The 26,608-nt window shown below is 49.5% G+C and overlaps 1 protein-coding gene across 2 annotated transcripts in view; it reads left to right on the plus strand.

The window, feature by feature from the left end:
• BICDL1 (BICD family like cargo adaptor 1) overlaps positions 1 to 26,608 on the plus strand; it is a 138,026-nt gene that overhangs the window by 65,862 nt on the left and 45,556 nt on the right. For both annotated transcript variants that reach the window (XR_012724957.1, XM_075320307.1), the window contains exons 4-5: positions 11,004 to 11,150; positions 12,873 to 13,052. Coding sequence is in view for 1 of the 2 variants with exons in the window: in XM_075320307.1 (XP_075176422.1) it covers positions 11,004 to 11,150; positions 12,873 to 13,052 (327 nt within the window). In the remaining variant the exon portion in view is untranslated. The remainder of the gene's footprint in view (positions 1 to 11,003; positions 11,151 to 12,872; positions 13,053 to 26,608) is intronic.

Raw genomic sequence — 26,608 nt, forward strand, 5'->3', positions numbered from 1 at the left:
GCTGATTCTATATACACCTTTAGTTGTGAGATCAGATGTATAGTTTCTGAAATATAGGCAAGTAAAGTTTGAAATTCACTGTTATTTAGTTGATAGGTGCTGCAGAATATCTAATAGTTGGGTCGGGGTTTGCTAGCTATTCCCGCCCTATCTGCCTGCCTGTCCTTCCTCCCCCTGTCTCTGTTATTACAGGGGGAGGAAGGAGAGACGAAGGACAGTGGGGAGGAAGGACAGGCAGGCAGACAGGGGCGGGAATAACTAGCAAAACCCGACCCACCTATAAGATATTCTGTAGCTGCTATCAATCAAATAACAGTGTATTTCACAAACTTTACTTGCCTGTATTTCAGAAACTATACATCCGATCTCACAACTAAGGGTATGTTTAGAATCAGCATGATAGCGCCAGTAAAGCACTGGCTTTAGTTTAGATAGGAAAATCCTGGTGGTTAGTTCTCTTTAACTTGTGCACATACTCTTAGGCGGGCTTTGCACGTTGCAACATCGAAAGCCGATGCTGCGATGTCACACGCGATAGACCCCGCCCCCGTCGCAGCAGCGATATCTTGTGATTGCTGGCGTAGCGAACATTATCGCTACGCCAGTTTCACATGCACTCACCTGTCCTGCGACGTCGCTCTGGCCGGCGTCCCGCCTCCTTCCTAAGGGGGCGGGTCGTACAACGTCAGAGCGACGTCACACGGCAGGCGGCCAATCAAAGCAAAGGGGCGGAGATGAGCAGGATGTAAACATCCCGCCCACCTTCTTCCTTCCGTATAGCCGCCGGCGGCAGGTAAGGTGATGTTCCTCGCTCCTGCGGCTTCATACACAGCGATGTGTGCTGCCGCAGGAACGAGGAACAACATCGTACCTGTCGCGGCAGCGTAATTTTGAAAAAGTCGGAGCCTACACCGATGATACGATAACGACGCTTTTGCGCTCGTTAATCGAATCATCTAGGATTTACACACTACAATGTCGAAAGTGACGTCGGATGTGCGTCATTTTCGATTTGACCCCACCAACATCGCACATGCGATGTTGCAACGTGCAAAGCCGCCCTTAAAGTTATCAGTGGAAGGGGATCTGACAGTGAACAAGAAGAGATCTGATGTTCCGAATATCAGTCACCTGTCTCTGCAGTTAATCAGGGTCTTAGTGGTCTGGTGGTCCTGACACAATGTCTTCTGGTCCAAAAGAGGTTATCAAGCAACAGCACTGGAGCTCTCAGTTATACCTGCCGGCAGATTTCCTAATATACAGCATTGCTATAGCTGCAGCTGTTGCTATTTCCTCAACAGTGATAACTTTTAAAGAAGATTGGAAAACTCCTATATTAATCCAAATTCAGCCATGTCCAAATGATACCAGGTAAAAAGTAAAAAACATGTTACATTTAGATGTATTTCCATTAAAATACCTGAAGCCATAATAGAGGATGAATCCGGAGACCTGATGATCTAATGTGTCAAGAATCTTTTTTATCAAAATAGATATTTTCATCAGGTTTTTGACAACTAATCTGAAAGCAACATAATGTAGAGACAGAGACCCTGATTCCAGTGATGTGTAACTTACTGGGCTACTGCACTTTTGATAAATCACTGTTTCTTTGTCGCTCTATTGGGAGACCCAGACAATTGGGTGTATAGGCTATGCCTCCGGAGGCCGCACAAAGTATTACACTTAAAAGTGTTAAGCCCCTCCCCTTCTGCCTATACACCCCCCGTGCTCCCACGGGCTCCTCAGTTTTTTGCTTTGTGCGAAGGAGGTCAGACACGCACGCACAGCTCCACAGATTGGTCAGCAGCAGCTGCTGACTATGTCGGATGGAAGAAAAGTGGGCCCATATAGGGCCCCCAGCATGCTCCCTTCTCACCCCACTCTTGTCGGCGGTGTTGTTAAGGTTGAGGTATCCATTGCGGGTACGGAGGCTGGAGCCCACATGCTGTTTTCCTTCCCCATCCCCCTCAGGGCTCTGGGTGAAGTGGGATCTTACCGGTCTCCAGGCACTGAGACCGTGCTCCATCCACAGCTCCTAAGACTCTGCTGGATAGGAGCCGAGTATCGTTCAGGGACATGGCCCTGCTACTTGAAGGTACTCTGTGTCCCTGTGGGGACCGCGCACAGCAACACTCCAGCATTGCTGGGTGTGCTAGTGCACCGGGGACCGCGGCGCTGACCGGGTTAATGTGCCATTACACACTCAGCGTCGCTGAGTGTTTTTATGTAGGGGGACTACCGTACTACCGCCGCCGCCATGTTTTTAACACTGAGGCGCGGCTGTGACTTGTAGTGCGCCGGGGACTTCCGCGCGGCCGCGCTTTTATGGCAGCCGCGCTTATTACTTGAGTCCCCGGCTTGTACGGCCTAGTGTTTCCTCCTCCCGCCCACAGCCCTGACAGGCAGGGGAAGGGCGGGACGCTTTACAGACGAGCTGCAGTGAGGGCTGGAGCATGCTTTGCATACTCCACTCCCCTCACTGCACTGTGAGGCACCAGTTCCCGCACTTTCTAAGGGTCACGCCCACGGCTTCCTCCTCTCTCAGGACGCCGGCAGCCGTGCCATTACACACTCAGCATCGCTGAGTGTGTTTATGTAGGGAGACTACCGCGCTGACCGCCGCCGCCATGTTTTGACACTGAGGCGCGGCTGGGACTTGTAGTGCGCCGGGGACTTCCGCGCGGCCGCGCTTTTACGGCGGCCGCGTTTATTACTCGAGTCCCCGGCTTTTGCGGCCTAGTCTTTCTTCCTCCCGCCCACAGCCCTGACAAGCAGGGGAAGGGCGGGACGCTGCACAGGATGAGCAGCACTGAGGGCTGGAGCATGCTTTGCATACTCCACCCCCCTCACTGTCCTCTCCTCAGAAGCCGGCAGCCATTCCTGTCAGCTCCTTGAATGCTGCAGAGGGGGACAAATTCTGACAGACCCAGGCAGGGACCCTGGTGGCCTCACAACCGCTTTATGCGGGGGGTATGCAGCATCTGTGGTGCTAGCCACATTTGTGCAGGAGTGTAATTTTAAATCATATGTTTATAAGATGTGCTTTACACTGTATGGTGCACAGTTGATTCTGTATATATATTGTGTTGCTCAGGGAAGTCAACAGCATGGCGCCCATAAAAGGCAGGAGCGCCAAACCACAGGCTTACTATGCTGCCTGCGCCGCATGTACGACCCCTCTGCCGGCAGGATCCACTGAGCAATCCAGACCGGTATCTCAGCACAGGGGCACTGTTGAATCATTGCTCCCTGGCCCACCTCAGTTGGACCAGAGGTCTCCCCGGGGTGTCTCATAGATTCCAGAGTGAGGTCTCTGATACAGACCCCAGCCCCTGACCGTCTAAGCGAGCTCGCTGGGAAATTCCCTCGACATCTTCATATTGGTCAGGGTCTCAGCGGGGGGAATCCCTGGATGATGAAGCGGAGACAGCTGATCAGGATTCTGATCCTGAGGCCGCTCTCAATCTTGATACGCCTGACGGGGACGCCATAGTGAACGATCTTATAGCATCTATCAATCAAAGATGCCACTCACAGGCAGATGGAGCTCTGGTTGAAATCCATCTATGAAGCTATCAGCGCTTCTTTTGCACCAGCATTTGCAGCCGTATGGGTGCTACAAGCTATCTCAGCAGGTCAAGCGCAAATTGACGCAGCCACACAGACGTCGGCATTTGCGTCTTACGCTATTAATGCTGTCCTGGACTCTGCGAGCCGTATGGCGGTTGCTTCCGCCAATTCGGTGGTACTCTGCAGGGCCTTGTGCCTACGGAACTGGAAGGCAGATTCTGCTTCCAAAAAAGCGTTTAACCAGTTTGCCAATTTCTGGCGACCGACTGTTTGGCGAACGTTTGGATGAAATCATCAAACAATACAAGGGAAAGGATACATCCTTACCCCAGCCCAAACCGAACATACCCCAACAGAGGATGGGGCAGTCGAGGTTTCGGTTCTTTCGGGGCGCGGGCAGGTCCCAATTCTCCTCGTCCAAAAGGCCTCTGAATAGATCAAGGGCTCTCCGATTCATGGCGGTCTAAGTCAAAAAGACCACCGGAGGTGCCGCTACCAAAGCGGCTTCTTGATAGCTTTCGGTCTCCTCAATCCGCATCCTCGGTTGGTGGCAGGCTTTCCCGCCTTTGCGACTCCTGGCTGCCAAGGGTAAAAGACCGTTGGGCGAGAGACATTCTGTCTCACGGTTACAAGTTAGAGTTCGCCTCTCGTCCCCCGACTCGATTCTTCAGGTTATCCCCGCCTCCCGAGCGAGCCGAGGCTCTTCTGCAGGTGCTGGGCACCCTGAGGGCAGAAGGAGTGGTGGTCCCTGTTCCTCTTCAGCAACAGGGTCACGGGTTTTTCTCCAACCTGTTTGTGGTTACAAAGAAGGACGGGTCTTTCCGTCCTGTCCTGGACCCGTAACTGCTCAACAAACACGTATAGACCAGACGGTTCCGGATGGAAACCCTCCGCTCCGTCATCGACTCAATGTCCCCAGAAGATTTCCTTGCATCGATCGATATCAAAGATGCTTTTCTCCACGTACCGGTGGCTCCAGAGCACCAACGCTTCTTGCGCTTCACCATAGGAGACGAACACCTGCAGTTCGTGGCACTGCAGTTCGGCCTGGCTACAGCCCCACGGGTTTTCACCAAGGTCAGGGCTACAGTAGTTGCGGTCCTCCACTCTCAGGGTCACTCGGTGATCCCTTACTTGGACGATCTGCTGATCAAGGCACCCTCTCAAGAGGCATGCCAACACAGCCCCGACGCTTCTCTGGGGGCTCTCCAGAGTTTCGGGTGGATCATCAATTTTCCAAAGTCAAATCTGACACCAGCCCAATCGCTGACATATCTTGGCATGGAGTTTCATACCCTATCGGCGATAGTGAAGCTTCCGCTGATCAACAAGCGTTCACTACAGAAAGGGGTGCAATCTCTCCTTCAAGGTCAAGCACACCCCTTGAAGGGCCTCATGCACTTCCTGGGGAAGATGGTGGCAGCAATGGAGGCAGTTCCTTTCGCGCAGTTTCACCTGCGTCCTCTTCATTGGGACATCCTACGCAAATAGGACAGGAAACCGACGTCCCTCGACAGGAACGTCTCCCTCTCTCAGGCAACCAAAGCTTCCCTTAGGGGGTGGCTTTCTTCCCACTTCATTATCGCATGGGAAATCCTTCCTACCCCCATCCTGGGAGGTGGTCACGACGGACGCGAGTCTGTCAGGGTGGGGAGCAGTCTTTCTCCACCACAGGGCTCAGGGTACGTGGACTCAGCAAGAGTCCTCGCTTCAGATCAATGTTCTGAAGATCAGGGCAGTGTATCTTGCCCTAAAAAGTGTTCCAGCAGTGGCTGGAAGGCAAGCAGATCCGAATTCAGTCGGACAACTCCACAGTGGTGGCTTACATCAACCACCAAGGCGGAACACGCAGTCGGCAAGCCTTCCAGGAAGTCCGGCGGATTTTGATGTGGGTGGAAGCCACGGCCTCCACCATCTCCGCAGTTCACATCCCGGGCGTCGAAAACTGGGAAGCAGACTTTCTCAGTCGCCAGGGCATGGACGCAGGGGAATGGTCTCTTCACTCGGGCGTGTTTCAGGAGATCTGTTGCCGCTGAGGGAGGCCGGACGTCGACCTAATGGCGTCCCGGCACAACAACAAGGTCACGGCATTCATGGCACGCTCTCACGATCACAGAGCTATGGCGGCAGACGCCTTAGTTCGGAATTGGTCGCAGTTTCAACTCCCTTATGTGTTTCCTCCGCTGGCACTGTTGCCCAGAGTGTTACGCACGATCAGGGCCGACTGCCGCCGCGCCATCCTCGTCACTCCAGACTGGCCGAGGAGGTCGTGGTACCCGGATCTGTGGCATCTCACGGTAGGCCAAACGTGGGCACTACCAGTCCGACCAGACTTGCTGTCTCAAGGGCCGTTTTTCCATTTGAATTCTGCGGCCCTCAACCTGACACTGTGGCCATTGAGTCCTAGATCTAGCGTCTTCAGGATTATCTCAAGAGGTCATTGCCACTATGAGACAGGTTAGGAAACCAACGTCCGCCAAGATCTACCACAGGACGTGGAAAAATTTTCCTGTCGTGGTGCTCTGCTCGGGGTTTTTCTCCCTGGCCTTTTGCCTTGCCCATTTTTCTGTCCTTCCTTCAATCTGGACTGGAAAAGGGTTTGTCGCTCGGCTCCCTTAAGGGACAAGTCTCAGCGCTCTCTGTGTTTTTTCCAGTAGCGCCTAGCCAGACTTCCACAGGTACGCACGTTCCTGCAGGGGGTTGTCACATCGTTCATCCTTACAAGCGGCCGTTAGAACCCTGGGATCTGAACAGGGTGCTGATGGTTCTTCAGAAACCACCATTCTGGTTCTTCAGAAACCACCATTCGATCCAATAAGGGATATTTCTTTCTCACGCCTTTCGCAGAAAGTGATTTTCCTAGTAGCAGTCACTTCACTTCGGAGAGTGTCTGAGCTAGCAATGTTGTCGTGCAAAGCCCCTTTCCTGGTGTTCACCAGGACAAGGTGGTTCTGCGTCCGGTTCTGGAATTTCTCCCAAGGGTGGTACCCCCCTTTCATCTCAATCAGGATATCTCCTTACCCTCTTTTTGTCATCATCCAGTTCACCAATGTGAAAAGGATTTGCACTGGTTAGATCTGGTGAGAGCACTCAGGCTCTACATTTCTGGTACGGCGCCCCTGCGCCGCTCGGATGCACTCTTTGTCCTTGTCGCTGGCCAGCGTAAAGGGTCACAGGCTTCCAAATCAACCCTGGCCCGGTGGATCAAGGAACCAATTCTCGAAGCTTACCGGGCTGCCGGTTCCCTCAGGGCTCTAGGCCCATTCTACCAGAGCCGGGGGCGCGTCCTGGGCTTTGAGGCACCAGGCTACGGGTCAGCAGCTGTGTCAGGCGGCTACCTGGTCGAGCCTGCACACTTTCACGAAGCACTATCAGGTGCATACCTATGCTTCGGCGGATGCCAGCCTAGGTAGGCGAGTCCTTCAGGCGGCGGTTGCCCACCTGTAGGAAGGGGCCGTTTTACGGCTCTATTACGAGGTATTATTTTACCCACCCAGGGATTGCTTTTGGACATCCCAATTGTCTGGGTCTCCCAATAGAGCGACAAAGAAGAAGGGAATTTTGTTTACTTACCGTAAATTCCTTTTCTTCTAGCTCTAATTGGGAGACCCAGCACCCGCCCCTGTTTTTTTGTGTACACATGTTGTTCATGTTGTTTGGTTTCAGTTCTCCGATATTCCTTCGGATTGAATCTACTTTACACCAGTTTATAATCTTTTCCTCCTTCTTGCTTTTGCACCAAAACTGAGGAGCCCGTGGGAGCACGGGGGGTGTATAGGCAGAAGGGGAGGGGCTTAACACTTTTAAGTGTAATACTTTGTGCGGCCTCCGGAGGCATAGCCTATACACCCAATTGTCTGGGTCTCCCAATTAGAGCTAGAAGAAAAGGAATTTACGGTAAGTAAACAAAATTCCCTTCTTTATCAGCAAGAGATTATCACTTATGGACTAGAAAACATGCCACCATGTAGTCTTCTATCCATATTCATTAGCTCGTTATAACCCCACCGCCACCATTTATTGGCGGGGAGTGGATTCTGTGTATATTGTACATAGGCTATCAGTGGTGTGGGTGGGTTTATACAGAGCTCAGCATTCAGAGAACTGGTAGATCTGCATCAAAGAAAACATCTTATCAAAACTGCAGCAAGTAGCCCAGTCAGTGATACATAACTGTCATCAGGGACTCTGCCCCTACATCAGGCAGCTCTCAGATAGGGTAGCAAAAATGTAATGATAAATTCCCATTAAACAATCATGCATTTTTATCTGCCAAGGGACCTGATGCAACTACAATAGATTTGTCCCTGACCCTGTATAAATAAACTTCACAGTTCCTACTTCATCCAACATGGGAAATAATCAAATCATGACAGCGATGGCCTTCTCTAGCTAAAGGTTGTGATGTTGCCAAAGCAGTTCTGCCTGTCCCAACCTTAAAATAGAGAAATAAGGAGGAAATAAAAGTGCATTTATTCTTCATTCAATTAGTATATTTTAGTAACTGAGTTTCTGTACTTACAAATAAATGACAGCCTGTTTGGGTCTGCTCCAGCAGTGTATTCTTCATAAACTATTACATTTTCTAAATACGTATTATTCAGTACCCTAGCCTAGTACCTGTACATTATAACAGGAGGTTGACCTGCAAGTGCATCATAAAAAAGCGACAGATATTCATGCTTGAAACAATTAATTACTTAAAACCAAACCAGCTCTCGCCTACTTTGCACTGATGAGGGGTAAAACCACCGAAACACGTTTCTGGAGTTTCTGGTTTGGTTTATTACCCTAAGTCATGTGTCAATATTGACTTTTAGGATTCCAACTTCCAATAGATTGCATTAGAAGTCCTAACTTCTTCCTCTGTGAAGCGGCTACTTGCATAACAGAAATACAGTATGTTAAGGAATTTTATATAACTTTTTGGTATACGGGAATATCCCTTTTAAGTGTTTCCATAGGCATAGATGAGTAATAGATACTATATAATTATATTTCTCAGTGATATAATAGATCGATTGGCCAAAACGTTAAAACCTCCTGCCTAATATTGTGTGGGCCTCTCTCGTGCCACCAGAACAGCGGTTGCCCAATGAGGCATTGAGTGCACGTGGAGGTGTCCTATTGTTTTTGCATTAACAGCAGATTAAATCTTGTGAGTTGAGACCTCAAGATTTGATTTCATTTTATATCGCATCTCAGATACTTGATTGGTTTGAGATCTTGGGTGGATGACAAGTTAACACCTTGAACGCTTTTTGACAGCTTCTTCAAACCATTTTTGAATATTTTTGTTGTGAGTCAGTGTGGCAGGGCGCCATATCATGCTGATATAGGCCACAGGTATTAAGGCATGGCTTTGTCATGGCTACTGCCATGGAAGGGTGAACCGAACCTGTTCTGCAACAATGTTTCGCTAGGTGGTAAATGTGAAATGTGAACATTGCCCAGATTCTCACACCGCCTCTACCACCTGCCTCTTCTCATATTTTCTGCCTGTTCATGCCATCTCTTTGTAAGTAATGCACACACACCAGGCCATCCGCCTAACATAACAGAAGACGTGGTAGATCAGACCAGACCACTTTCTTCAGTTGCTGTCTCCAGTTCTGATGTTCACATTCTTATTGTAGGAGCCTTCTTCCATGGCTTAGCGCTGGTTTTACATAGGCACTCATTCACTCTGCGACTGCCTAGCCATGCAGTTTTTCAACTTGTCCTATCTGTGGGATCAGACCAGACAGCCTAACCTTCACGCCCAACAATTATCAATAAACCCTAGCGGCCCGTGACCATGTTGCCGGTTGACGTGCACCAACGCATTAATCTAGCCATCACAATTTGCTCTGATAGTAAGTCTTGGCCATTTATCAACTTGCCCATGAGCCTCAAGAACTGGCTGTTCACTTGCAATATATCCTACACATTGGCATTTTAATGGCAATGTTATTAATTAACTTGTCCTCGCTTTTAAAGTTATGGTTGATCAGTGTGTATGCACATTGGAATTGTTGCAATTGTGGGCATAGCCGCTACATGACTTACTACCTTACTTGTCTTCACGTACAAATCTTGAAATTCCTGGCCTTAAGTAAAAAGAAAAATTGTAATAGGCTCTCCCATGTACTATGTGCCATTTATAGCACTGGCTTGTTATTTTGTCGAGAGGTGAATCTGGCCCCCAACAAGGTCCAGGTGCAATCTCAACTTCTACACCCAACTAAAGCTACCCCTGCTCATAAAGACATCATCAAATCTAATCAATATCTTCCCACCTTAGCGCTAATGGGTAAATAAAGTCTAAAGCCCCCGTCACACATAGCGATATCGCTAGCGAGATCGCTGAAACGTCACAGATTTTGTGACGTATCAGCGACCTCGCCACCGATGTCGCTGTGTGTGACACTAAGCAGCGACCTGGCCCCTGATGCGAGGTCGCTGATCGTTACAAAACGATCAGGACCTTCTTTTACTCGTTGGTCTTCCGCTGTGCAGCATGCATCGGCGTGTTTGACTGCGGGAGACCAACGAGCACCGACTCTGTGTAAGCAGTGTACGCTGGTAACCCTGGTAACCAGGGTAAATATTGGGTAACTAAGCAAAGCGTTTTGCTTGGTTACCCAATATACTTACCCGGGTTACCAGCGTACACCGCTTACAGGCTGCCAGTGCTGGCTCCCTGCACACGTAGCCAGGGTAAATATCGGGTAACTAAGCAAAGCGCTTTGCTTAGTAAACCAATGTGTACCCTAGCTACGTATACAGGGAGCCAGCGCTGGCAGCCTGTAAGCGGTGTATGCTGGTAACCAGGGTAAATATTGGGTAACCAAGCAAAGCACTTTGCTTAGTTACCCGATATTTACCCTGGTGACCAAGCGCAGTATCGTTACACGAGTCGCTGGTGGCTGGTCGCTGGTGAGATCTGCCTGATTGACAGCTCACCATCGACCATGTAGTGACGCACCAATGATCCCTACCAGGTCGGATCGCTGGTGGGATCGTTGGTGCGTCGCTACGTGTGACGGGACCCTTAGTTTCTTATGGAAGTACCAATCTCAATCCAAAAGTGTCTACCTGTATATTATTTCTGATGCCTACCCTGACAGTGAGCCGGCATTGGACCATGAGTTGGACCAATCTAAAATTTCTGTTTCCTAAAGTAAAACTATAGCATAGTTAATGGATATGTATAGAGGTCAAGGTGAAGAGTTAAGCAAGGGGTGAGGTTTACACTGTTCTCTATCTGCTGACATTCCTTAACACTCCCACACTGCAGCTTGCTTCTGGTCCCTGGTTCTGCTCACATTCTTTACCTCCCCCATCTAGGTAGGCATCACACAAATTCCAGAAACGTTAGTCTTCTCATTAGCATTGCGCTGGGCTGTTTCGATCTTGTTTATCAGACTCCGATAATTTGCAATTTCCAGATAAAGATGCTTTCTGATCGGAAGCGGGAGCTGGAGCAGCAGCTAAGTACTATAATGGAAGAAAATGATCAACTTCAGGGAATCGTGGAGGAACTACATGAGCGAGAATTAACTCTGAGTCAACAGACCTGTGCCAAGGAAATGCAGGTACAACCTCTTAGCCGTAAACAATTTAGGTTTTTCTATTCTGTGCTATCAAAATTATATTTTTAATTGTTCTTTAGAAAATCAAATAAGGTTATTTATTTTCTTGACCCACGGTGTCTTGGCATTCTTGTGAAAGCTTGTTGGGTCTAATTTCGAGTATTAACATTCCATTGTCTTAATCTTCTTTACGAGTTTGAAAAACAAATCATATTTGTTCATTTTTGGGGGGATTGTTAATGTTGGTTTGGGGTTGTTGAGGTTTAGAAAATATTACAAAAACAAAAGAAAAAAATATAATTGTGCCAATTTAGTTTTTAGGTAGCATGTTAATAAAAATGAAGAAAGGCAATAAAAAAAAATTAGCAGCAGCCAATTTACCCTGCATATTTCCACCATAGTATCTGGATAATATTTATCATTTTCTGTTCGGTGCATATGTGTCTCATGTGCACATTCCCTAAGGGCTGTGAGGCATTATCCTGTTTTCAGGGCTATGTGGGGGCCATTATACTGTTTGGAGGGCTATGTGGGGGCCATTATAATGTTTTAAGAGCTGTATGGGGTTCATTATACTGTTTGGGGGCTATTATACTATTTGGAGAGATAGTAGGGATAATTATACTGTGTGGAGCGCCATTATATTGGTTGGAGGGCTGTGGGGGTCATTATACTGTTTGGGGGGGGTCATCATACGGTGTGGAGGGCTATGTGGTTCCATCAAAATGTGTTGAGGGTTGTGGTGGGGCCATCATAATATATGGAATGCTGTGAGGGCTCTATTATACTATATAGAGGGCCATTATACTATGTGCAGGGCTTTGGGGGTCTCATACTCTGTGGGAGAACTGTAGGGGCATCATAATGTGTGGGGGTCTCATACTGTGTAGGAGAACTGTAGAGGCATCATAATGTGTGGGGGCCTCATACTGTGTGGGAGAACTGTAGAGGCATCATAATGGGTGGGGACATCATACTGTGTGGGAGAACTGTAGAGGCATCATAATGTGTGGCGGTATCATACTGTGTGGGAGAACTGTAGAGGCATCATAATGGGTGGGGACATCATACTGTGTGGGAGAACTGTAGAGGCATCATAATGTGTGGGGGCCTCATACTGTGTGGGAGAACTGTAGAGGCATCATAATGTGTGGGGGTATCATACTGTGTGGGAGAACTGTAGAGGCATCATAATGTGTGGGGGCCTCATACTGTGTGGGAGAACTGTAGAGGCATCATAATGTGTGGGGGCATCATACTTTGCAGGACTGTGGGGTCATCATAGTGTGTGTGTGTGTGTGTGTGTTTGTGTGTGTGTGTGTGGAGATTACTGTAGAGGAATTCACTGTAGGTATATCATACTGTATTTGGGGGCACCTATGTTGGCATTATACTTTATGGCTGCCATCAAAGGAGTATCTTAGTGTGTGAAAACACTAAGGGGCTTCAATTGGAGCAACATAAATTTGAAAGTGCTGCAATGTTGTTATATGCTCTTCTGTGAAAAACTTTTTTTTTTTTTGTGAAGGCGGGAGGGGGGTTATTGGGACTCTGCTGTGGGGCCCCATTATTTGTCACCCATGTTTATCCAATAGATGCAAAGCTGGTCTAGTGTGAAATAAAAATGTCCACAGAAGAGATTGTAAGGAAAGCCTTTTCTTCATGATTTACATTTTTTGCAAAAAAGCAATATTGATAATAGATTTGGTTTTGCTTCTTCTGCAGCTGGGGGAGAGTCGGGTGGAGTTGGATGAGCTACGACATTCTTATCGGCAGCTGCAGATGAAAATGGAGGAGCTCAAAGAGGAGAAGAGCCTCCAACATCTAAACAGCACAAGTACCTCACTGCTCTCAGAGATTGAACAGAGTATAGAGGCAGAAGAACAGGAGCAAGAACGGGAGCAGGTAAATGCACTTTCCTTCTCAACATTTACAGTTATTACTAGAGATGAACGGACCCGTGGAAGTTCAGGTTTCGAACTTGACCCCAAACTCCAAATCTCATATAAGGCAATGGACACCGAAACGTCTGTGCTGTAAAATGGCTGTAAAATAATCATATTAAGGGCTAGGGAACTGCAAAAGGAAGCAAAATAGGGGCACTTGCTCTGCAAATGTGTTTAGGGAATGCATAAGAAAAAAAAAATGATGTGGGGTCCCCCTATTTTTGATAACCAGCACAGGTAAAGCAGGCAACTGTGGGCTGTAGCCCTTATCTGTCAGCTTTACCTTGGCTAGTGATCAAAATTAGAGAAGTTCAATAACATTTTTTTTAAATTATTATTTAAATAAAAAAAATAAAGAAGTGGGGAGCGCACCACCTACAGGGAATATTTAAACCCTATAATAGTCAATGGGTTCACCTCAGCACACTTATATGAAATTTATAACAAGAGAAAAAGAAGTGTGCACATAAGAGGGATACACCAAATTATGTGAAAAAGTACTTTATTACAAATAGGACACAGGGTCACACACTTTTAAAACCATTTAAAAAGGCATAAAGCCACATATCAAAAAATGTCCAATTCTCCGTTAAGGTTGGACTATCCACTGCTACCCAAAGGGAGGTACTATGGAGTATAATTCATACAGGTAGGGAAATATATAGGGGAAATACCAACATTCCGATATATAATACAATATACAGAGTCATACCCAAGTACCCCTGATGAAGTCACCCTAGTTGGTGACGATACGCGTGGGAATCTGTGTCCTCCGCTACCCTGCTGTTGGGTTAAACTATGGCTGGTAATTAGGGCATATGCTTTGTATTATATCTGCAGGTTACCTTATATCTTGGGGAATCTTATTTCTGCTGGGGGATACTCTCTCCTTGCAAAAATTATAGTGGTATAATCAATTGAAACTGCATATTTAATCTTTGTGCTTTATTTGCATGTACTTGGGTATGACTCTGTATATTGTATTATATATCGGAATGTTGGTATTTCCCCTATATATTCCCCTACCTGTATGAATTATACTCCATAGTACCTCCCTTTGGGTAGCAGAGGATAGTCCAACCTTAACGGAGGATTGGACATTTTTTGATATGTGGCTTTATGCCTTTTTAAATGGTTTTAAAAGTGTGTGACCCTGTGTCCTATTTGTAATAAAGTACTTTTTCACATAATTTGGTGTATCCCTGTTATGTGCACACTTCTTTTTCTCTTGTTATAAATAAAAAAAATAGTAACAAAAAAAGTGTGCACTCTGCCCTATTTTTGACGATACCAGCCCACAGCTGTTTGCTTTACTTTGGCTGGTTATCAGGCTGGGAAGACTCATGGCTGTTTGGCTCATCCCAGCCTAAAAATAGCAGTCCACAGCCCCACCAGAAGTGGTAATAATAATTTCTCTAGCGTTTCATTGGGGGACACAGGACCATGGGTTATGCTGCTGTCACTAGGAGGCTGACACTAAGTAAACAGAAAAAGTTAGCTCCTCCCCAGCAGTATAACCCCTGAGCCGGAGGCGGGCTCAATCAGTTTTTTGCTTAGTGTCGTAGGAGGCTGATGTGGGCCGACTGGGCCCCCTTCAGCCACTTGATTTTTTGCGTATATTTTTTCATTTTTTCTCTCGGCGACGCTCGTCTCTCTCATCTGTGGTAATTCTCTTTTTCTACAGGTATCGTTTCTCTACCTCAGCTCTCGCAGCCCGTGTGGGTACCACTCCCCTGGGTCGCAGAGGCTTGAGTCGTCGGGCCCTCTCCCCCGTCCAATTCCACGGTACCACTCCCGGGTTGGCACGCGGGGCTGAACTTTACTGAGCACCCCCTATTCACCCTGCGGTATCACCCCAAAGGGTGCAAGGGGCATACAGCAGGGACTGGACCTCGCAGCGCGTCTGGATTGTGTGATGGGGCCCGCAGCGCTGCTACACTTCAGAGGGGCTTCCTCCCCCCACCGGCGTCCACCTCCCTGCCTGCCTGCCTGCCTCATTCTTCTCCTGCTGCCGCAGCCAGTCATCCGGTGTGCGGAGCACAGGGGCACGGGTGCAGAGCTCCACGCCTGCGACGTGCGATGCGACGCCGCCCTTCAGGTAGGACACCCTCTCCTACCTTCTCCCGGGCGGATGCAATCTTTAGGCCCCGGTCCGGGCCTACTCACCGGGCGCCCCCACGTCCCCATCCGGTCATCGGGCGGCTGCTAAAATTTAGGCCCCGGTCTGGGCCTAGTCGCCTGGCACCCCGGCCACGTCCGCGGAGCTCCCTGCCGACATCCGAGGTCGGGAGGGTCCACATCGCCGCTGTGCCGCCGCCGCTTCGTGAGTGGGTCCGCCGGCGCTGCCTCTGCCCGCGGCGCCAGCTTCCAAATTTAGTCCCCGGTCTGGGCCTAGCCGCCTGGCACCCCGGCCACGTCCGCGGAGCTCCCTGCCGACATCCGAGGTCGGGGGGATCCGCATCGCTACTGCGCCGCCGCCGCATCGCTACTGCGCCGCCGCCGCAGCTTCAAAATTTAGTCCCCGGCTTCGGCCCTGTCTTCGGCGTCCCAGGCCCGCCTCCCGCGCAGCGCTATTGGCCGCCGGCCTCTCTGCCTCCGCCCTCCGCTCTGCTCCAGGCATCACTAGGGGGGTGGTGGATAGTTTTTCCCGCTCTCTCCAGCCCCCTCAGCGTCCATTTTAAATTAAAAAAAAAAAAAAAGAGGATCAGGGCAGACTCCTGATCTGCGGATTGCTGAGGCTGCAGCATCCCTTATCAGGGAAAAATGGGCCCAAAAATAGCCACAATTTTTAACGATAGTAGGTTTTGTATGTTCATGGGTTGAGTTATTACTATATATGTAGATTGAGTTTATTAACTCTTACAGGTCTCAGCTTGAGATATTTGTTTTTTGGACCGGTAAGCTCAGGTCTACGCTTCCCTCAATTGTTTTTTACATCCACCGCAGCCACTGGCACTGCACGCCCCTGCTCCCCGCCCCTGCCGAATAGTTGGCGCCTGGCTCTGGCTAAATCCCCTCGCTGGCGTTCCTCGGGTTGGTGCGCATGCGCTGCGTCCCTGGCCGACGCTCTCTCAGATCATCCACAGGACTGGCGCAATCCCCTCGGGGAGGTGAGTCCCATACCAGGGGCCGGTTCCTCTGCCGGAAGCGGACCCGCCAGGTATCATCTTCTGCGGCCCCCCAGGTTTCACCTTAATCCCCAGGTCCAGACTGCCTGTCCTTCGGTAGCCTTTCGACCTCTCGGGTGATGGCCCAGGCGTTTCACCTCTGGTGAACTCCGAGCAGGACCTGGATGTTTTTGCCGCATGACAAGTAGCCTGCTAGGAATGGTGAGTCAAGCCGTAAGGCTACGGACAGCCCTCTTCTCTCTGTGCACGCAGGTCTCCTTTAAGACATTTGGAGCGGACCCTTGATGTAATCAGTGGACATCCAGAGTTCGCCGAGTTACCGCGTGATCACTGACAACAACCGGACACGAAGTTTACCAGCGGTAAGTCTTGTCAGTATCATTATGCCTTTCTCCAAGAGGGTTTTCGGACAAAATGGGCATGCTACACTGGAGTCGCTGTTTGATCACGAACAGCAACTAGACACTGCGTTTCCAGCGGTAAGTCGTGTTATTGCCATTATCATTCCCCCAAAGGGCTCCGGAGAGAGGGGGCATGTCATCTTGAAGAGACGAATGTGGCGGGCCCCTGCGGCTTACAGGGGACATCCAGAGTTCGCCGTGCTGACTGCGTGAGCATGGTTATGTCCCGGGCACGATGTTTACCAGTGGTAAGTCCCTTTACTTGTCATTACCCCTTCTCGAAGGGGGGCTCCGAAAGGAAGAGGCGCGCTACCCTGTAATCGACCCGCCTGGGTTCCTTCTGGCTTCTCGTCCCTAACGTGACGCTCCGCAGGGTCTCCGCGGACACCCTACGCGGCGGACCACGTTCCACCTATGCCGACCCTGGACTGGTTATCATCTTCCGTGAGTACCCTCTCTTCACAGACCTGGTGTCTGACTGCGGCTAGGCCTGAGCCTCTGGCATCAGTGTGTACACCCGTCGAGACCTCTGACTCAGGATTAGGAACTGGAATCGACGTCTAAGGAGTCGCTGACTTCCCTTCCGACTGTACGTGAACGCCCTTCGGAGATGGGCGGGGCCAGTTGCTCCCCTAGGCTACGTCAGGGTAGAGTACTTCTCTCCCCTAGGCTACGTAAGGGAAGAGTACATCTCTTCCCGGCATTGGCCAGACGCATCAGGATCGTCCCCCTACAGCTAGGTCCCAGTCCGTTCACGCCGCACCCGTCAGGGCGCCTCTATCCCTCCAACAGTCCCTCCGCCTCGCGGGACAGTGGGCCGTTCCAGTTTTTTAAGAGCGCTTGCAGGGATCACTGTCCCTGCGCATACTACGCTACAGGGCTGCTAGGTTCACTCCGCCCAGAAACGACCTAGAGGACCAGAGTTCTCCCTTCAAGGGCCCGCGCTTGAGGTTTAGACCGTCATCATCACTTTTCGCTACTAGGGTAGCTGAGCTTCCGGAGGGAGTCCTCTCAGATCCCTACCCGGTAGATCATCTCTTAGGCACGGTATCGAGCCCGTCCACGGGTAGCTACTCCTCACGCAGGAGTAGTTTTCTACCGGGCGCAGAGTCCCGCGTACCCTTTGCCACCCGCGCCCGTTTTTTTCCATCAGTTTTGCTATGCGAGCCCTCGGCAGTCTGTGGCGGGAATAGCGGCGGTGCACTTACCAGATTCATCCTTGACTCTCCAGCGGACCACTCTGAAGAACGGAGTCAGGAAGGTTCCGTCTTCGTGGGGGACTCGCCAATCCCCTCCTTGCGGACCAGTTTTCACAACCGTCCCTTGAAGCTCCCCTTTCCTCCTCGGGAGCGTGTTATCAACCGTCACCAGTCTCCCGTGCTAGGGTATCCTTCTCCCCTCCGGTTAGCCCGGTTTACAATTATTCTCTTGGTCGGGGTGGCCCATTCAGGTTCCACTCGGACCATGCCACAGCGGTGACGTGCATCATCCTCCAGGGTGATGCAGGGAGTGTCATGGCAAGGGAAGAAGCCTAGAAGATCTTCCTCTGGGACAGGTCTCTTCACTCGCTAATCTCGGCTCCAAATACCTAGCGTGGACGTTTGGACAGCCGATTCTCTCGGCAAGAAGGACCTCGCTTAGGCAAATGGCTCTTCAACAGGGAAGTCACCAGCCAGTTCCCCGGCGAAGGAAGATCTCCAGTCGTGGTCCTATTGGTCTTGCGATCCAACTTTCAGGTCAATGGGGCATTGTGGGTGCCACCTGCTCTGGACTAGGTGACGATGCCCTCGACCGGTCGTGAAGCCTATTCAGGCTCTTGTGCGTCTTCCCGCGGTTTCCCATGATCTTGAGGGTTCTCAAGATGGACCAGGGCAGAGGAGGGCTCTGGAGTAGCCCAGGTGAGCATAGTTCACATATCTTGCTCAACTCCTCGCAGATGCCCCGTGACTCCTTCCAGACCGCCCAGTTCATCCGTGTCGGGGCCCCTCTCTTCTACCAGGACTCAGAAGTCCCAAGTCCAACGGGCTCACCAGTGGATCCCGGGTTCTGGCTCGGTCAGGTCTGTTGTCAAGAAGATTGCAGACAAATGGTGAGGGCTGGGGAGTCCAGTTTCCTCGAGGATTTAATTCCACTCGTACAGAGCTCCCCCGGTGGTATGAGGAGCACATCTTCCCTTCTCCTCTCTCTCCCTCCCCTCCTTCTTGCTGGCCTTCTTCCAGTCAGTTCTGGATGCGGCACTCTCGCGTTGCCCTGTATCGACCAGGTGGCTGCTCGATTGTTCGGGTTTTCGGAGTCCTCTCACTTTCCGTCCTTCGATCACGGCCTCCACTCAGGGAAGCGTCCATCTGGCTCGGCGGTATCTTCGGTCACTAGAAACGTGGGACCTTAATCCAGTGATGGTTTCGCTTCAGGGTACTCTTTTTTCCCTGCTCCCACCTGTTTTGATAGGTGGGCTCCTCGTGGCCGTCTTTTGGTTACGGACGGCATCAGGGCGGACAGCCCTCTTGTCGCCTTTCCCCCTTTTCCGGCTCCTCTAGCAGGACAAGGGGGTGCTCCGGCAGAACCCTTCGTTCTGTCCAAGGCAGCTTGCTGTTTCTTCCAGAAGAGGAGTTTAGGTTTCGGTGTTCGGTTCTAGTCTCCTCTCTCAGCCAAAATGAGGGCCTAGTTCGTTCCAGGGCTGGTACGAGCCCTCAGTCTTTAGGTCTGCAGGACACCACTTTTCGGTTACACCGACAGTCAGTCCATCCTTCCACCTGTTCCCAAGAGGCGCATGCCGGCGCCAAGGGCCAGAATTTCACATTGATCCATTCCTCCATATGGTTAGGCTATCGCACGAAGGACGGACTTCCGCCGCGGTCTACCGAGCAAGGGATACCCCTTGGACGGATGGACTTCAGACGTCGACTGGCCAGGTCCCCTGGGTCGCCACCTGATCTAGTCGGCATACCTTTACTAGTTTTGACCAGGGTCACACCCAAGCTTCGGTAGAGCCCAGTCTTGGCGTAAGGTTTGCGGGCGGCAGTCGCACACCTGTATCATGGTAGGTGCTTGTAGGTCTGGGTCAAGCCCGACAGGGGGAAGCGGCTCCTTCCTATCTCTGGTGATGGTTCTCTTCCCACCCAGGGACTGCTTTTGGAAGTCCCATGGTCCTGTGTCCCCCAATGAAATGCTAGAGAAAGAAGGATTTTTGTGTACTCACCGTAAAATCTCTTTCTCTGAGTCTTCATTGGGGGACACAGCACCCACCCTGCTTGTGTTTCTTGTTATATATTACCTGCCGGTTACCCCAGTGGCCATATTCCCATGCCACTGGTCACACGACTAATGATCATAGTTTTTACCTTGTTTTATCCAGGATTGTTTGGTTCTCCTCCTACTGCTTGTGCACTAAACTGATTGAGCCCGCCTCCGGCTCAGGGGTTATACTGCTGGGGAGGAGCTAACTTTTTCTGTTTACTTAGTGTCAGCCTCCTAGTGACAGCAGCATAACCCATGGTCCTGTGTCCCCCAATGAAGACTCAGAGAAAGAGATTTTACGGTGAGTACACAAAAATCCTTCTTTTAGGGTTGATGTCAGGGTTGATGGGTTAGTAATGCATAGGTGTCTATTAGACACCCCCATTACTAACCCAGCAAGTGTAAAATTAAAAAACACACTCAGTAAAAAAAAAAAGTTTACTTGAATAAACATTCTCCTACACTGCCTTGTTCACCAATTTATTGAATAAAAAAAAATCCTTGAAGTTCAGACGTAATCCAATTGGGGAATAAAATCTCCCCCCACACTCCTTCGTTCACCAACTTGTTAATAAAAAAGAAATCTTCAACGTTCTGACATAATCTAATGGTGTAATGTTCCACAACGCCCATCAATTCCTATGGAGCTTTATTCTGAGAACATTCTCAGAACGAGGAGCCATTGGTCACTCCCAGTCAGCGACAGACCCGGAATTTCTCACTTAAGAAATTCCGGGCCTGCCACTGACTGGCATGGACCTATGGAGCTGAACTTACCCTGACTAGGGTGTTGGCTAGCAGGACAAGAGTCCTACTACTACAATAAAACAACACAAGGAAGGTAAGACAAACTGGGGGTGAAAGACGCAATAAAAAGCACTCCTTGGTTTCTTCAGCAAGACTCTTCGCAGCTGCAACTGAAAAGTCACTACAGCCATCCAGAGATGAGTTCCTGCTACGTAGTCGGTATAGAGAATATCTATCATTGGCATAAGTAATGCCAGGAGTGTGTATATATAGCGGAAGGACATGACAAAATGCTGGAGCTGTGCGTATGGGTACTGTTCCACTTGCAATGAAATAATCACTCCGGTACTCGACCCGAAAAAGTGAACGAGTGTCATGCGTATGGTCGTATGACATGCGAGTGCCATGCGAGTTTGTAGATTTTTCTCACCAAGGATCTGTGTGACATCCGTGTGACATGCGTATGTAATGCCGTGCAATATTTTTCTCGCACCCATACCAAGTCTGGTGCGAGCTATACAGCCATACGCAGCATGCTGCAATTTGATCCTCAGCACGATCAGAGCTGAGAAAAAATAGCAGGACGACACTGCCTCATTGATTAACAGTGGTGCGAGTGCAATCCGATGTTTTATCGGATTGCACTCGCACATGAAAATCGCAAGTAGAATAGTACCCTAAGGCCCCTTCTCCACTAGCGTTTTTTTAATCACAGCGATACTCGGCTCAAAATGTGAGTCCAGTATCCTGCGTGTGTCCTGCGTGTGACCTGCGTACAGTGTGTGGTTTTTTTCCTCACATAGCATCCGTATGACATGTGAGTGCCATGCGAGTGCTATGTGAGTTTTTATGCATATCGCGTCAGATTGGCTACGGGAGAAATCTCCTGTACCAGTCCTGGCCGCAGTTACCTGCACTGACCTCCAGAGCTGTAATCTGAGCTCCAGCATTCTGCCTGATCTGTTTGCAGCTGTGCTGACCTGAACAGCAATCGCCGGGGAATCCATCACTCGGCGCTCGCTGTTCAGGCTGCAGTCTGGAGCTCAGGGGACAGCTCGGGGTTCAGTGCAGGTAACAGCGGTCAGGCCTCCGGTAGCCAGTCTGACCCGGTATGCAAGTGTCAGGATCCGTGTGACATGCGCATGCCACCCGGATTCTGACTTGCATGGGAGTGAGAGAGCTGAGAATCGCATCAAATCGCAGCATGCTGCGATTTCATGGAGAGCCCGTGTAGAGTCCTTAAAAAACGGGGAAATGGAGACAGCCTCATAGGAAACCATTTGAAAGATTGCAAACCGTTTCTCAATGCGATGGAATTTGGAGAAAAAAAACGCTAGTGGAGAAGAGGCCTAAGGGGCACTTTGCACACTGCGACATCGCAGGTGCGATGTCGGTGGGGTCAAATTGAAAATGACGCACTTCCGGCATCGCATGCGACATCGCAGTGTGTAAAGGCTGGATGATACGATTAACGAGCGCAAAAGCGTCGTAATCGTATCATCGGTGCAGCGTCGGCGTAATCCATGATTACGCTGACGCGACGGTCCGATGTTGTTCCTCGCTCCTGCGGCAGCACACATCGCTGTGTGTGAAGTCGCAGGAGCGAGGAACGTCTCCTACCGGCCTCACTGCGGCTTCCGTAGGATATGCGGAAGGAAGGAGGTGGGCAGGATGTTTACATCCTGCTCATCTCCGCCCCTCCGCTCTGATTGGCCGCCTGCCGTGTGACGTCGCAGTGACGCCGCACGACCCGCCCCCTTAACAAGGAGGCGGGTCGCCGGCCACAGGGACGTCGCACGGCAGGTGAGTGTGTGTGTGAAGCTGGCGTAGCGATAACTTTCGCTACGCCAGCTATCACCACATATCGCTGCTGCGACGGGGGCGGGCACTATCGCACTCGGCATCGCAGCATCGGCCTGCGATGTCGTAGTGTGCAAAGCCCGCCTAAGGCTAAGAGTAATCTCAGCCAGCAGAAAAAACAAAATGAACCCTTTCAGCATCCACAGGAAGTAAATCCACTCCAATACAAGATGTAACCTGTGTACGCAACACATTCATGACACTCGGACATATACTTTTTTTGATAAATCTGTTTTTATTGAAATTTTTTCATCAAAATATGATTACATAAAGAAAGCAACAAAGAGTATGAATAAAAATCTGAATAATACATTAGCCACATCCTCTTTATATTATCGACCCGATGACTGAATATGCCGGTCGCAACGGTTTATCTCGATATCGTATCGCACAACCACTTATTACTTAAAGGGAACCTGTCATCAGAAATTTGGCTTTCAACCTAAAAGTTTCCCCCTCTGCAGCTCGCGGGCCTGCATTCTAGTAAGGTTTCTATACTTTTTGTGCCCCCTTTTAAACCAAAATAAATACTTTATAAACTTGTACCTTTCGGTTTGAAAATCTTGTAAATCGTCCATGGGGGCGAGCTGTGTGGCGTCCGTTGCTGTATCTTACGCCGTCCCCCATGTTCCAAATCATCCCTCATAACGCCGCCCACTGCGCCCGAGGTCCCGTGCACGCCAGGACACCTAGTGACGTGGTCGCAGGCATGAGAGTATGGGCGGCGCTGTGATTGCATCGCAAGTGCCCGCCCATACTCTCGTGCCCGCCCTTTCCCCACTGCCTCCAGCGTTCTGTGCCGGCCCGACGTCACCTCCTTCCCATCGTACCCTGCAGCAGGAAATCAATGGGAGGAGCGGAGCAGGCCACTACAGGAGAAGCGGAGAGGATCTGAGCGACGTACAGAGGGGAGAGCGCGCCCACGAGAGTATGGGCGCGCACTTGCGATGCAATCACAGCGCCGCCCATAACCTCGTGCCTGCGACCATGTCACCAGGTGTCCCGGCGTGCACGGGACCTCGGGCGCAGTGGGCGGCGTTATGAGGGATGATTTGGAGCATGGGGGACGGCGTAAGATACAGCAACGGACGCCACACAGCCCGCCCCCATGGACGATTTACAAGATTTTCAAACCGAAAGGTACAAGTTTATAAAGTATTTATTTTGGTTTAATAGGGGAAACAAAAAGTATAGAAACCTTACTAGAATGCAGCCCACGAGCTGCAGAGGGGGAAACTTTTAGGTTGAAAGCCAAATTTCTGATGACAGGTTCCCTTCCGGGTCAGTTTGATATTTTCCAACCTAACCTGAATCTCCTCAAGATATGGCTAACTAGACTTCAAACAACAAAGAAAAATAAGTATTCCAAGAGTATTAAAAACAGAAGAAAAGAGGGGGGGGAAGGACAGAGGAAAATAAGAGACCAAGAGGGATTGGACAAAGGGTTGGAGGGGAAGGTAAGGAGAGTGTGTGGGTATGTGCTGTTACCGAAACAAGGCTTGGAAGTCCGAGGACTCCTTGAACAACAACCAGGGTTGCCAGACCTTAAGACATATACTTTTTATAAAAAATAAAGTTTGAGACCCGGAGACCAGGTGTCTTATATGAACCTCACACTTTACCGTTTAGGTTCACAAATCATTAGTTATTACAGAAAAATCATTAATTAGTACAAAAAAAAACACTGATGAACCAGAAATATTATTATTATTATTATTATTATTATTATTATTATTATTAATAACAACTAACACTCTTGAACTCATTATTATTCTGTAGCCAAAGTCTAAACACACCGCTGCGAGTGACTTTGTCACACCTTCTGTAGGGCAAAACTCAAATGTTAATGAAGTCAGTTGTTAAAGGGAATCTGTCAGCAGGTTTTTGCTATGTTCTCTGATAGCACCATAATTTAGGGACAGAGACCCTGCACCCTGTGATGTGTCACTTACTATACTGGCTGCTTCTGTTTTGATAATGTCACAGTTCTGTACAACACCACCCTACCAGTAATTGGCAGCTGTCTGTCAATGTACAGTGTACATAGAAAGCTGAAATTCAGTGGTTTGGGCTTGGATATACAAAGCAGGAGGACTACATAGCAGGAGACAACTAAAATATTTCTCAGGTGATAATCTCCTGCTCATAAAACACTGATTGTATTGAATTAACAATACACAGCCAAGTAAGTGACACATCTCTGGAATCGGTGTATCTGCTCCTACACCATGCTGCTCTCACATTACACAGCAAAAACCTGCTGCCAAATTCCCTTTAACATATTTCCCTTTTAACAAATTCCTTTTTAACATGCAGAAAGATGCAGCATTGGAGAACATTTAGACAGTGTTCTTTTAATACCGTACTTCATATTATGACAATATTTGCCATCTGGGCAATATAGTAGTTTATGGAGATTTTGATTTAGAATTTGCATAGAATAAAAATGCAGCAAGCTATATTATAAGACTTTTTTAATTGTCTTTGTTCCTTAGACACATCGGTTTAGCTCTTCTAGGGGAATACTTGGTTTTACCATGTGGAACTCTGATGTCTGCAATATAGTTTCATTATGTGCAGTCTTGTGTGTGGGATCTAAAACGAAGATTTCAGAATTAACAAAATTCTAATATTTTATTATTTTATTTTTACTGGATGATGAGGAATCACATTTTTTTAAAGTTTGCCATCACAACTACCGTGTTTTTCCAAAAATAAGACACTGTCTTATATTTTTTTTGCCCCCCCAAAAAAGCACTAGGGCTTATTTTTGGAGGAGGTCTTAAGGTCCAGTCACACTAAGCAACTTACCAGCCATCCCAACAACGATAGGGATCGCTGGTAAGTTGCTAGGAGGTTGCTGGTGAGATGTCACACTGCGACGCTCCAGCGATCCCACCAGCAACCTGACCTGGCAGGGATCGCTGGAGCGTGGCTACACGAGTTGCTGGTGAGCTTATCAGTGACCAGCCCCCAGCGCCGCGTGGAAGATGCTGCGCTTGGTAACTAAGGTAAATATCGGGTAACCAACCCGATATTTACCTTGGTTACCAGCGCACGGAGCTACACATGCAGAGAGCAGGGAGCAGCGCACACTGAGCGCTGGCTCCCTGCTCTCCTAGTTACAGCACACATCGGGTTAATTAACCCGATGTGTGCTGCAGCTAAATGTGCACAGAGCAGGGAGCAGCGCACAATGCTTAGCGCTGGCTCCTTGCTCTCCTAGTTACAGCACACATCAGGTTAATTAACCCGATGTGTGCTGCAGCTAAATGTGCACAGAGCAGGAGCCGGCACTGACAGTGAGAGCGGCGGAGGCTGGTAACAAAGGTAAATATCGGGTAACCAAGGACAGGGCTTCTTGGTTACCCGACGTTTACTGTGGTTACCAGCCTCCGCAGAAGCCGGCTCCTGCTGCCTGCACATTCAGTTGTTGCTGTCTCGCTGTCACACACAGCGATCTGTGCTTCACAGCAGGACAGCAACAACTAAAAAATGGCCCAGGACATTCAGCAACAACCAACGACCTCACAGCAGGGGCCAGGTTGTTGCTGGATGTCACACACAGCAACATCGCTAGCAACGTCACAAAAGTTGTTCGTTAGCAGCGATGTTGCTAGCGATGTTGCTTAGTGTGACGGGGCCTTTATTCTTGGAGAAACACGGTTGGGCGTAAGTTTACTTCCCAAAAAAGCAGACCTCCCCCACTTCCCAGGAGACTCATGCTCACCAGACCAGGACGTCTGCGTGGTTCCAAGGTCCTCCTGTGATCTCTGGTCAGTGCTGCACGCCGTTCTCCCCTGCTGCTAGCTGACACACACAGAAGATCCCAGACACACACAAAAGATCACACACACAGCAGATCTCACACACACACAGCAGATCACAGATACACACAGCCGATCACAGATAAACACAGCCGATCACAGATACACACAGCCGATCACAGATACACACATCCGATCGCAGACACACACAGCCGATCACAGATACACACAGCAGATCACAGATACACACAGCCGATCACAGATAAACACAGCCGATCACAGATACACACAGCCGATCACAGGCACACACACAGCAGACCACAGATATACACATCAGATCACACACAGCAGATCGCAGACACACACAGCCGATCA

The sequence above is a fragment of the Anomaloglossus baeobatrachus genome, chromosome 1, assembly GCF_048569485.1.
Source record: "Anomaloglossus baeobatrachus isolate aAnoBae1 chromosome 1, aAnoBae1.hap1, whole genome shotgun sequence".
NCBI classification, from domain to species: domain Eukaryota; kingdom Metazoa; phylum Chordata; class Amphibia; order Anura; family Aromobatidae; genus Anomaloglossus; species Anomaloglossus baeobatrachus.